Source organism: Biomphalaria glabrata, chromosome 1, assembly GCF_947242115.1.
Source record: "Biomphalaria glabrata chromosome 1, xgBioGlab47.1, whole genome shotgun sequence".
Classification (NCBI taxonomy): domain Eukaryota; kingdom Metazoa; phylum Mollusca; class Gastropoda; family Planorbidae; genus Biomphalaria; species Biomphalaria glabrata.
Genome location: NC_074711.1, coordinates 67951803 through 67965435, shown reverse-complemented (window position 1 = coordinate 67965435; position 13633 = coordinate 67951803). Strand labels below are relative to the sequence as shown.

Here is a 13633-nt window from a genome sequence, read left to right as displayed (position 1 = left end):
TATGTGTATGTGTATTTCTAAGCATTATACGTTTAGTTCTGGCCAGTGTCTCTGATTCGTAGAAATAATCACAAAACGCCTTTGTTGCTCAAGATTATCACAATGGAACCCCATAATAAATATAATAATGTATTATACTATGTATATATATATATATATACAAAATGTTGCCCCTCTGTTTTTTCAGCGATGAGGGACGAGAGTGTAGTGATGTGAGAAAAGGTTGCCCCCCACCCACTCCCCCCCCCCCCCAAAAAAAAACAAACAAAAAAACAATTGATTAGAAATCAATCACAATGTAAATATCACGGACTTAATGACAAAATCAACACAGAAAAAATCAATAATACAACAATAGTATGTATAGTATACTTATGTATGTTTTACATTCACAGAGTGTCAGACATATATCAACAACCTCAAGACAATAGTTACTTAGCAATGTTTACCGTAAAGAACAAACACTTGTCTTCTTTGAAAAGCCAAAGCAGACATTGACAGCCATGTTTTCTGAAGTTTGTCTATTTAGCCCAAACCTTCATTTTGTGTTCCCCCCTGTGTATACGTATCCCATCTAGCCACGACCTTGTTCTTTCTAGCACTGCTTATAAAATGAACGACAAACTGCTCTTTCAACTTTGCATATAGACCTCCAGTTCAGGGCCGGCTTTAGGCACAGGCAAACTAGGCAACCGTCTAGGCCTACGATTGGTAAGGGCCTAGCACAGGTCTCAAAAACATTTTTTAAGAGAAGAAATAGCGAAACTTGCGCCCAATGCTATTGCTAGAGTACAACAGGTTTCAAATAAATTGCGTAATTTCATTATTTTCTCTGTTTTTCTTTTAATTTTCTTTTCATTTGGGGCCACAATATTCACTTCGCCTAGGGCCTCCAATTATCTAAGACTGGCCCTGTCCAGTTACTCTAAAAACAAGTAAGTTATACTGAGCTAGCAGAACGTCACTTTAAAGTAAATGTTCCAATTATGAGCCGAAACCTTCAGAAAATAATTTTCGACCAATATTGACCTACAGAGTTAGCAATTGATTCTTCGTTCTGAATACACATTTATTAGACTTAGTTTCATTTCGTGTAGACAGTACACATCTTAACTCACTCTTTGTTTGATGGATGCCTTCCTTGTAGATTAGTTCTCTCCTGACCTTCTGGATTTGTTTCTTTTTGTGATCAATTTACATTTAATTAAGTTTGTTTTTTTTAAAGTGGAAGAAAAAAAAAATCTGATATTATATTTATGTTATGGATGTGCCATCTTACTCACCATTGCATTAATCGCAACTGTGTGTGTGATGGGTCGATATGTCCGAACGGCTTTCGATTATTTGCATTTTTAGATCTAATTATATAATCAACTACAAAAATTTTTTTAGTGATCATTATCTGTTATATTCTATTGCCCCCTGCCCCCCCCCCCCTTTTAAAAAGCTAATGATTAAGCGAATCAGTATGTTCACAGTAACAATGGATTACCTTTTTTTCGGGCAACAAAAAAAAATGTAAAATGCTAAAAGAAAAATATTTCATGTTATACTTCACTGATAATTTTATCAATTTAAAAAAAAAAAGGGGGGGGGGGACTGTTTGCGCAAATTAAATGTATGTTTATTTAAGCCATCAGTTGATGTAGGGTTATGTCAGTGTACTTCTTTCCTGACGGGTAACTCTAGAACAGTCTAGAAAGAAAACCAAACGCTTTTCCCAGTCAGAGAATAGGAACTATTTCATTGGACTTGAGAGGAATTGAATCCTGGCACAAGCAACACCAGAAGTGGCACGCCAGATTTACACCAAGAAAAATAAAAAGAATAAAAACAATTCAACAAATAACAATTTAGCATTGAAAAAAAAATATTATGCACAAAGGTATATTTATTTTTTTTTGTAACAAAGAGGCACCGCCTGTTTCAACTGCTGACGTATCTTTAGGTCAGAGTTCAGTTCCATTTTTTTAAAGCTAAAGCAAGGCTCTGAGCAGGTTCAAAGTTCAGCTCTTTTTTTAATTGGCCAGATTTATTTTTCGTTCTAGAAAGGAAACAAAAAGCTATGTAAAAAAAAGTAGGCCTATTCTAGATGATCTCATCTAGTTAAACGTGAGAAAATTTGCCAAAACAATTTTGGGCTTTATGGTACAGCGATATTTGTTGGTTATGATTATATTTTCTTAGCCAGGCCTGTATTAGCAGCAAAGAAATCCTTTCATATTCCTTTACTCTGTTAGATTCTGTGTGTTATGGTCTCTCATTTTGTTATCGACGCGTGGATAAAACTATGAAACATGTGCATCTCTAACAACGGCTCTCAACAAAGTGCAGACACCAATAAGAAGACTCTTGACCCTCAGATAATTTTACGCTTTGCTGCGAATTCGTGAGTCGAGAACTTTCCACTACAGGAGATTTGTTTTTTTCTAAAGTATATTGATCGCTTTGTATTCAGCAGAAAACAAAGTCCTGCCTTCTCTTTATGTGTTATCGGCGACAAAACAGAACTTGGTAGGTGAATACCCAGCTGGAGAAGCCGACAAAACAGAACTTGGTAGGTGAATACCCAGCTGGAGAAGCCGACAAAACAGAACTTGGTAGGTGAATACCCAGCTGGAGAAGCCGACAAAACAGAACTTGGTAGGTGAATACCCAGCTGGAGAAGCCGACAAAACAGAACTTGGTAGGTGAATACCCAGCTGGAGAAGCCGACAAAACAGAACCTGGTAGGTGAATACTCAGCTGGAGAAGCCGACAAAACAGAACTTGGTAGGTGAATACCCAGCTGGAGAAGCCGACAAAACAGAACTTGGTAGGTGAATACCCAGCTGGAGAAGCCGACAAAACAGAACTTGGTAGGTGAATACCCAGCTGGAGAAGCCGACAAAACAGAACTTGGTAGGTGAATACCTAGCTGGAGAAGCCGACAAAACAGAACCTGGTAGGTGAATACCCAGCTGGAGAAGCCGACAAAACAGAACCTGGTAGGTGAATACCCAGCTGGAGAAGCCGAGAAGAAAAGAGTGCATCTTTGTGAACTGTTTCACGCTTGGTTTAGTGCTGGTACGAGATGGGCACATTGGAGGTACGTGAACAGCATCAAGTTGATAGACGTGAATTCTCTAGAATCAGTTTCCCTTGTCTAAATATCCACTAGAAAGTTGCAAGCCTTCAGAACACACTGTATGTGATGATTATATCTGTAGTTGTATCCCTCAAGTGGATGTGACGTACTGACTATAAGGATCTATGTTTACATTTCATTTGAGATGTATAGACACAATAACCTATACGATCGTTCAGACAAATAAATATGCGAATATCTACCACAGATTGATTTAGTTCATATTACATAGACAACAATACAAATTGAGTAAAAAAGGGGGGGGGGGTAGGATAACTAACTGTCAGATACAGTAAATTGGAAATAATTGAGTTATTCAAGCGAAGATGTATCTGTGCTGGGGACACGTAGTCCTAGTTTTAATATTACCATTCAATTTGTTTTTCAATGAATTTCTTCTCCCCCTCCCCTGCTATTTTTATCATTTTTAGGTCACTTAATAGAATCATTTTAAGTATATTAATGCGAAACATTGGTTTATGCTTAATTACTTCTCTCATTTGTATATTTAGACAAAAAAAATGACTTTTAAGTCTACGATTAAAGAGTATCGGATAGAGTCATGCCCATAAGGTCATTTGTGACTTTGCCCTTTGGCTAATCACGATCGACTTGTAGACCTAGTACGTGACTTCATTAATGTCACAAGTAATTATTTAGAGCCAATTTTGTTTTCTTTGAATTGCGTCAAGCGAATAACACGATGAATTCCTTGAACTAAATGAATCGGTTTTTGAGATGTACCATAGGCCATTACTCCAAGTCGAGTACGTTGATTCATTGTGCAATCATCTTTAAGTCAATAGTTCCATGTCTTTCTATTAAATTTTAAAGGAGCACACAGTTGGTCTTTAACGACCAAAGCGATGCGTTGAGCTCTTCTTAAGGCCAACTTACTTAAATCGTCGGCTTTTCCTAATTAAAGCCAAGCTATGAAATGTTTGTTTTACATTTTAAGGCCAACTCTTTATTGTTATATGTACGTATATCTCTGTTTAATAGAAGGTCAACAAACCATCACGTGGTGTTGTGCCGGCAAGTGACGTCACGTTGCGGTCTCATCTTCCTCCGTCTCTCGCGCCGACGCCTTCGCCTTGCGATCGTCTCCCGTCGGAAGTTTGCCGTCGCCATGGTTACTAGCCAGGCTGTTGTTACTCGACGTCAGGTGATTTCCGGTGGCGAGGTTGTTGGGCAGCACGTTCAGCCTGACCTTCTCCGAGTCCGTGTCGTAATAGGCCTTCACGTCTTTCATCAGCACGGCGCTGTCGGCGGTGCCGTTCTTGATGGGGGAGCGGTTCATGATGACGGACGGCTGCTGGGTCTCCACGTTGGTGTACTGGGTGTACGTGCTGGAGCCGTTGCCACCGCCGCGTCCGAAGAACAGGCAGGGAAGCACCTGCCGGAACTCCTTCTTGAAATTGTCGTTCATCCAGGCGTAGAGAAAAGGGTTGTAGATGGTGGAGCTCATGGCGATGACGTGGGCGATGAAGAAGATGAGGGTGAAGTAGTTCCAGTCGTAGAAGGAGGGCTCGGCGTCTCTGGAGATGTGCACCATGTTTAGGGGCATCCAACACAACACAAATATCACCACCTGTTGCAAAGAAAAGAAAAAAAAAGTAGAATCAGACAGTGTTCGAGATAAGAAACAAATATCCATTTTAAATTATAACGTAGCTGTGACTCTGCAGGCGCAGATCCTGCACAATATTCTGTAGTAATTCTGTACTAGAGAAAGATGGATTGCTGTGGAGAGATTGACCTTCCGGTACAAGGTGAGTGCTGAATCGGGTACAAAGTATAAACTAGAGTCAGAACCACGTGATTGATGGTTGTCTCTCCATGAGGATTGTAATGGAGTGTTTGTGTGTGTTTCCAAGGTAACGGCGAGGAAAGGAGAGCGGGTCATTTTTGGCTGTAGGGTGAAGAGTTTCTGATGAAACCATGAGATAGTATGTCATAATTTATGTAAATATTAGTCACGAGTGTGACAGCTGAAGGGAACTGTACTAAATCGAGAGACATGAGACAGAATGGACGTTGTTGGTTATTGTTTTTTTTTTGTCATGAGTTATATCTTGTTTTAAGTATCATGTCATTTGCTTCAAGTATACTTTTAATGTCAATCTAATTATATCTATCAATAAATGAAATGTTATATTCAATTTGGTTTTTAAGAAAGTCTGTTCAGGTTTATTTCAAGTTTTATTCACTAAGAATTTCATTTCATTTGCCTATGTCAATATAGTAAAAATATAGTTGTACTAGCTGAAAGAAACTAGAAACCAATGACCGAGCATCAACCATGATATTTCTCGGTATTAAACTAGAGTTATTGTGAACTGGCTTGTTCTGCATCTTTTCGATGAGCTGTCCCTTAAAATGACAGTATTATTAACACAAAATACTCAGATGTTCGGAGATTAACACTTTTTTTGGTCCATTATTTAGGGAAAATTCATATAAGAACATGGTCGATCTTGCAATCACATAGACACCAAAAAAACAAACAACAATGTAGTTTCAGCTTTTTAAAAACTGAACTAGATAAAGAAAGTGAAATACGAATAACTTTGAAATGTAAATTATTAAACACCAATTTTGTTTCCAGCCTTTACGATTTTAAAAGAAATGTGGTTGCTGAGCGCGAAATGTAGATTATGAAGCTTATATTAACTCACTCAGTTTGTCTGTCTGTCTATCAATCTGTTTGTCTGGTAAAAACTTTGTACACTTTAATTCTCCCACACCTATAGTAACCTATTTTTTTTAATGTCAAAGATTTTAAAGGCTATATGGCTCTTATTACTAATAGTAAAGACCAAACCAGAAATATTAATTCGAATTTCTCTGGAGCTTGGAATGTTAGAAACATGTTAAGGTCTTGCAATTTGAATGTTTTGAAATGAACTCATTTCAATGTCGTCGTGAATGGTAAGACAAGAATGAATCATTGATAAAAAGGTCTTCTGACCTTCTCTCTGTAAAGAAACGGAAGAGACAACAAATATATATACATTAAAAAATATATTAGATCACTCAAACTTAGATTAGAAAAAATATAACTAACAATTTTATGCAAATTCAATTATAACTTGACTATTATTCTGATAGAAAAAGAACCTACAGACTGTAAAATGGTTCAAATATTAAAATAGAACTAGATGCTTTCGATGCTATGCAAAGCATTGATTGAATCACTGTCCAAAATCTAGGCTTTGCCCGATATTTCCTTACAGTTTGCTTGGCCTTAATTAACTGAGTGGTTGGGTTTTAGGCTAATCTTGTTTGCTTGGGCAGGGCTGGGGGGGGGGGGGCGCTTACAAAGCTTGGTCGTGTCGCCTTTGAAAACTTGCCGTACTCCGAGACACCCAATTCAGTTAACTCACAGCTTTGAGTCAGTCCGATGACTTGGAGTTGGTCGCTTCGTGAATAAGATTCCATTTCCAAATTTGGATAAATAAGCTTCATTCAAACAGGACATGTTTTTTTTTCACATCGCCTTTTTTTTATTGTACAATATTTTTTTTATCCGAAAGAAATTTTCTTTTTTTTTTGTTATATTCATACCAAGATTTTTGCTGGAGGATATAAACTGGCTGGTATCGATACAGTGTAAGTATTACTCTTGACGAGTATCGATCGCCGGTCTGTTTCCCACTACAATATCGTGTGACTGTTGGCTACTGCTAGAACAAGATTTCATCGTGTCGGTCCTACAAGTTCAAGAGGGAGGAGGGGGGGTCTGTGGTGGTCAGAGTGATAAGAGGCTAGCTGGAAGCGTGTATGGTTTGATAAATGACATTTGAGACTTTGACAGGAGAGGAAGGAAGAAATGGTGATGTCGATACAATGAGCTGGAGCGACTTGAAGGCGATTTTGTCGCCTCGACACATTTCGGCTGAGAGAATGATGGCTTCGTTTAATCAGGTGCCATTTCTGGGAAAGCTAATCACAATCTGTTGTTATTGTTTTTTTTTAAGTCAATGTAAATCTATGCATGTCAGAAGCTAATGTCAATCAGAGTATGTCAAAATTAATGTCACTTTTTGTACGTCCAAAGTTCATCTCAATCTTTAGATGCCTGAAGTTGGTGTCACTCTGTCCTGCATTGAACTAAATTATTGAACTAATAAATGTTTTGTTGGTTTTGAAATGGTGTGATAAATGCAAATCCTAATTGAATGTTTCTTTGATGCCTGTAGTTGAGAATATACTTTCTTTTTGTTTCCTTTTAGAAAGATTTATCTGTAACACAAATTTATATGATCAAATACATAATTTCATAACAAAAAGAGACCTCAGCTAAATAATATCATTGTTGGATGCTTTCAAGCATGTTATAGAGTGAGGACTTCAAGCATGTTATAAAATGCGGGACTTCAAGCATGTTATAGAATGCGGGACTTCAAGCATGTTATAAAATGCGGGACTTCAAGCATGTTATAGAATGCGGGACTTCAAGCATGTTATAAAATGCAGGACTTCAAGCATGTTATAGAATGTGGGACTTCAAGCATGTTATAGAATGTGGGACTTCAAGCATGTTATAGAATGTGGGACTTCAAGCTTGTTATAGAATGTGGGACTTCAAGCTTGTTATAGAATGTGGGACTTCAAGCATGTTATAGAATGTGGGACTTCAAGCATGTTATAGAATGTGGGACTTTAAGCATGTTATAGAATGTGGGAATTCAAGCATGTTTTAGAATGTGGGACTTCAAGCATGTTATAGAATGTGGGACTTTAAGCATGTTATAGAATGTGGGAATTCAAGCATGTTTTAGAATGTGGGACTTTAAGCATGTTATAGAATGTGGGACTTCAAGCATATTATAAAATGCGGGACCTCAAGCATGTTATAGAATGCGGGACTTGAAGCATGTTATAGAATGCGGGAATTCAAGCATGTTATAGAATGTGGGACTTCAAGTATGTTATAGAATGCGGGAATTCAAGCATGTTATAGAATGTGGGACTTTAAGCATGTTATAGAATGTGGGACTTTAAGCATGTTATAGAATGTGGGAATTCAAGCATGTTATAGAATGTGGGACTTTAAGCATGTTATAGAATGTGGGACTTCAAGCATATTATAAAATGCGGGACCTCAAGCATGTTATAGAATGCGGGACTTGAAGCATGTTATAGAATGCGGGAATTCAAGCATGTTATAGAATGTGGGACTTTAAGCATGTTATAGAATGTGGGAATTCAAGCATGTTATAGAATGTGGGACTTTAAGCATGTTATAGAATGTGGGACTTCAAGCATATTATAAAATGCGGGACCTCAAGCATGTTATAGAATGCGGGACTTGAAGCATGTTATAGAATGCGGGAATTCAAGCATGTTATAGAATGTGGGACTTCAAGCATGTTATAGAATGTGGGATTTCAAGCATGTTATAGAATGTGGGACTTCAAGCATGTTATAGAATGTGGGACTACAAGCATGTTATAGAATGTGGGACTTCAAGCATGTTATAGAATGCCGGACTTCAAGCATGTTATAGAATGTGGGACTTCAAGCTTGTTATAGAATGTGGGACTTCAAGCTTGTTATAGAATGTGGGACTTCAAGCTTGTTATAGAATGCGGGACTTCAAGCTTGTTATAGAATGTGGGACTTCAAGCTTGTTATAGAATGCGGGACTTCAAGCTTGTTATAGAATGCGGAACTTCAAGCATGTTATAGAATGCGGGAGTTCGTATTCTTCACTTCCGTGAAGGACACAACTAACCCTAACTCTAACCCAGAGATGCCCAACCTAATTCGACACGCGAGCCATTTTAATTTCCAACAATCGTCTTGCGGCCACATGACCGAAAAGTTACAAGAAACGAAATGAAATTGTTCTGAAACTATTTTGGTAGAAACCTCTGGATTTACTTCTTCACCAATAGGTTATTTGACAATTATATATTTTTACGCGTCAGAAAATAGTCTAATTTCTCTACTTACAACTTAGGAAACAATGCCGACATATTTATTTTATAATGCAGTTTTTGTGTTGTTGTTTTATTAAACAGACACACTTTATTTATAAAATAAATAGTCTGGGTTATTATCATGTTCAACAAAGAATATATTTTCACTTTTCCTGGTAGATTCTACATTCAGAGCCCCATTTCATAAACACACAAATGTTAAAGATTATGATACCAATCCATCAGAGAAAAAGCGAGGGCCCAAAAGTAGGTATAGATACATTTTTTCAACCTTTTTTTTTTCGTTTGGAAGGGGGATGACTACACTTTGTGCAGACGTTTCGGCGGGCCGCATGGAACCACGTTTCGGGCCGGATATGACCCGCGGGCCGTATTTTGGGCAACACTTCTCTAACTCAATTACTACAAAACTACTAAAATTATCAGGGGGGGGGGACTTTGAACATGTGCATCATAATAATTAGAGAATTGTAAGTTAATTCACTTATTAGTAACTAATGCCCGGGTCTGGAGCTAAGCCAGTTTCATATTCGATGATTGTATACCCATCTAAAAGACCTTCCTTCAGGGAACAGTACCAGGAAAAATAAGAAGAGGCAGACAGAGAAAGCCATGGGAAGACAAGATAAAAGAATGGACGTGCCTGCCATTGAAAGAGATTCTGTCTAAGGCATGGAGGAAGACTGTCAACAGATCTTGCATGGTGCCCCAACGGTCCAACAGACTAAAGGATAAGTAAAAGGGCACCCATTGCACATCTATTGTGCACTAATGCAGATCTGAAAATATTTGTAATATGCATGGCGTATGTTAAGAAGAGATCTAAATTAGCGTGTCCACTTGTTTGACCATCGACATAATTGAACACTGGATGATGAGATGTGTTTGTGTGGGAGATGTTTGGAAAGTTCATTATTTCGTTTTCTAGAAGAGATATCAACATTCCTATTTTAGACATTCCTATTTTAGACATTCCTATTTTAGACATTCCTATTTTAGACATTCCTATTTTAGACATTCCTATTTTAGACATTCCTATTTTAGACATTCCTATTTTAGACATTCCTATTTTAGACATTCCTATTTTAGACATTCCTATTTTAGACATACTAAAGCTTATTTCTTGACTCTCTTCTTGCACGTGTTGTTTCTCTACATGCTGTGTAATGGCTGTATTTGAAGTCTCATAACAACAAATGACTGACTGACTGGCTGATTGAGTCTTAGCTGGTAGCGAAATGCTTGCTGTTGGTGTAGTCTCATTTAAAAAATGGCAGGGTCACTAAGCTGGTAATCAATGATTCGAGACAGCGACATTCTACCTCCTTTCAACATAGTTAGAGTTTCAACTGGGAAGCGATGGTCCCGCCGGGACGTCGTGCCGGTACAACACTGACAGACAGTACCGGCTTTAGATTGGATGCTCGCTAGCTATGTTTTAGTCGTGACTTCCATACCCAGAGCAGCAATGCGTTTGGAGTGTAAATCAGTAAATTAGTAAACGCCTTACTTTCGATTTTTAAGAGACCAAATGATGATCGAAGTTAAGTCCATTACAGCACACTTCAAAGCAATAAAATTTTTTTTAGTAGTATTAAAATGTAGGGCTGGTTTATTATTTTTTGCTGCAAGATTTAGTAGAAGTGTCTTAGTTTGAATTTAATTAATTAAATGCATTTATAAAAAGCCTCCTCAAACTCCTTAGGTAGGTAGAGTAACCACTGGGCCAGTGAAGTGCTTATGGAAATAGAAGTTTTTTAGTTCTCTATTGTTAGTTTCAAAACTTTCTCTCTACAAAGTATAAAGGGGACTAATTCAACTTATATCACCTCATCAGTTAAGTACAATTTCTTTCCTTTGTTCGAGATATAAAAAAAAAATTAATTATCAATAGTTAATTAACTAATTAAGTTTGTTTTTTTAATTGATTCTTGTAAACGAACTAATTGTGCGAAATGTCACATTGATTCGAGTTTGGATGTGGGAGAAATAACATGTACAAACTTTTGACCAGACAGACAAAGTGAGTTGATATATGCTTTGTACAAATAGATCATGGATGGAAAGGGGTGGGGTGATTTGGGCAATAGTAACCAAGAGCGGATTATTAACCTTTGAAGTGAGTGGGGGTACAGCAGAGTGTCCATATTGTTTTGTTTGAGAGTATTTATGAAATATATTACCACATCTTGGTACCACCTCCGCTGATTTGACCAGTAGATTGTAACGTATCAATGACTCCAATGTTATCTTGTTACAATGAAATATAGTTCTTCTACACTAAATCTTTTGTTTTGATACTGAATGTATAGCAGACGATGTGATATAAAAACAAAAGACAAACGAAACTATTGAAAACGTTTGCGGCGCACATAATAATAATAAAAAAAAAAGGTTTGCCCTACACAATGGCGACCATCCACCACAATAAACGTCTTCCGCCGCCCCGGCTTTGAAGTAGACAGACAGGAAGGCAGCTGTGTGGAGACAGTTTCGAAGCAGGAAAGATTTCTGCCTGGATACCACGGCGTTCCGCGAAGCCGTCAGCTTGTAATGAAACGTAACGTTTAGTTGATTGCAGAAGTTGGGAGGGGAGGGATGTACTCTTTAGCCTGGAGGATTGAAAAAAAAAAAGTCGCCGGAATAAAAGGATGCTGTGATGTGTGGCGCCGTAACAGGGCAATGATGTCTTATTGTCTGCATTGTCTCTCTCTCTCTCTCTCTCTCTCTCTCTATCTCTCTCTCTCTCTCTCTCTCTCTCTCTATCTCTCTCTCTCTCTCTCTCTCTCTCTCTCTCTCTCTCTCTTGTATTTCTACTCGACACATTTTGTTTTCAATTATTTATCTTTTTCATGAAAATCTCAAATTTCCATATCGTCAGTAAAGAAAAGGTTTGCTTTTTAACGGCCCCCCAAAGACCTCTATTCGTTTTTCTGTGGTCATTCTGTCTGTTACACGAAAACTAGACCAGACCTTGAACATTCGATTTTATGATAAGGCACAGCTTGCAACATTTAGGTGCAGTGGCTACTTTATACAAAGCTTAAATCAACTCATTCTGTCCTCTTACCATTTTGAACGAGTTCATTTCTCACACGCCCAGTCTCGGATCATGTGGAAACTTTCCAAGATTATTTAATGCACCTAACAAAACATGAATCGATTTTTTTTTGAAAAAAATTTGTTTGAAACCAACAAGGGAAATATTCCTTCAGTATTTAGAAATATGACTAAATATGTGAGGTTTAGTCCAGTTAGATAATCGTACGCGTTATTTCTCCATTACCCACCCTCAGATCAATTTGAAACTTTAAACAATTATTTATTGTACTTGACAAAACAAGAATCATTTTAAAAAATTAAGCTATTAAGTCAATATTCATAATTGTCTACTTTTGTTTGATATGAGAAAAGGGAAATAACTTCTAAATTATTGAGAGATATAGTTGTAAATATGGTAAGCATTTTTTTTTTATATTTCTATATTTTGCTTGTTATCTTCAAAAAGCGAGTAGATTTGTTTTTAAAAGTAATTGTCGTTTTTCGTTTCTTGGGATGACTTCTATTGATAGCTTAATTTTTTATTGCTATAGATAAAATAACAACAGAATTATTTAACAATACAATCAATGTTGACAGCACGAAGCCAAGGGATAATAATTTATTTTCGTTAAACACGAAATTTGTTTATTTATATAAAAATGCTTGAGACGAGAACAATTATTATTCTTTTCTTTTTTTTTTTCAACTTTCAATTGTTCTACAAGCGATGAATACAGGAAACAGATTTGATTGTACAATTAGTGTCAGACCTTGTAAAGTGATTTCTATAATTTAAAAAGTATTATCATGTCAGTAATTTTTGACAATTTTATGTTGACTTTACGTAAATATCTAAGCTTTTTTGGGCAAAGTATTTCTTGAAGTCGTGTTCAATCTAGACTAAATTGAAATGGCTTCAAAGCAACGGAAGAACGATTCTGAAATAAATCAAGAATGGCAAGATGATTGATACATTTCAGAAGTCAGAAGTAAATGTTTTAGTAATGAAATTTCTATTCCCTCTTATGTCATATGTCAATCTACAAAGACAGTTTAAATCATTATCAGTAAAATGTTGTGTTTGTATAAAAGTGTTTGAGGCCATGGTTGCACTTGTTTAGAACCTTTCTGAACAAGAAGTCTAGTTCTTTTTTTTTATTTTTTAAATAGTCCAAGAGTTTGGTGAAATTGTAGCAATTAAAGCTTTCAATTGACCGATTTAAAGTGAACCAAGCAATTGAAAAGCATGTTATCTGACTAGCACTTCATAGAACTAGCACTTTAGTACTCTAGCACTTTAATTCACCACCACTTTCTGTTGACCAGCACTTTAGTTCACAATTACTTTCAGCTAACCAGACCTTTCAGATGCTCTTTAAGGAAAGAATTACTTCCTAACTGGTAACACTAAAGAAAAACACTTGGATTTGACCATTATAATTATTCGAAGCATAAAAAAAAAAAATTCAAGTTCGGCTTAAGGTCTGGAAAATCTTTATCTTGATCACGCATTAGT

At 36.9% G+C, this 13633-nt stretch overlaps 1 protein-coding gene across 3 annotated transcripts in view; it reads right to left on the bottom strand.

The window, feature by feature from the left end:
• Positions 1-347: 347 nt before the first annotated feature.
• LOC106067899 (prolactin-releasing peptide receptor-like) overlaps positions 348-13633 on the bottom strand; it is a 166129-nt gene continuing 152843 nt past the window's right edge. For all 3 annotated transcript variants that reach the window (XM_056010122.1, XM_056010121.1, XM_056010128.1), the window contains one exon: positions 348-4718. In XM_056010122.1, the coding sequence (XP_055866097.1) occupies positions 4173-4718 (546 nt within the window). In that variant the 3' untranslated portion in view covers positions 348-4172. The remainder of the gene's footprint in view (positions 4719-13633) is intronic.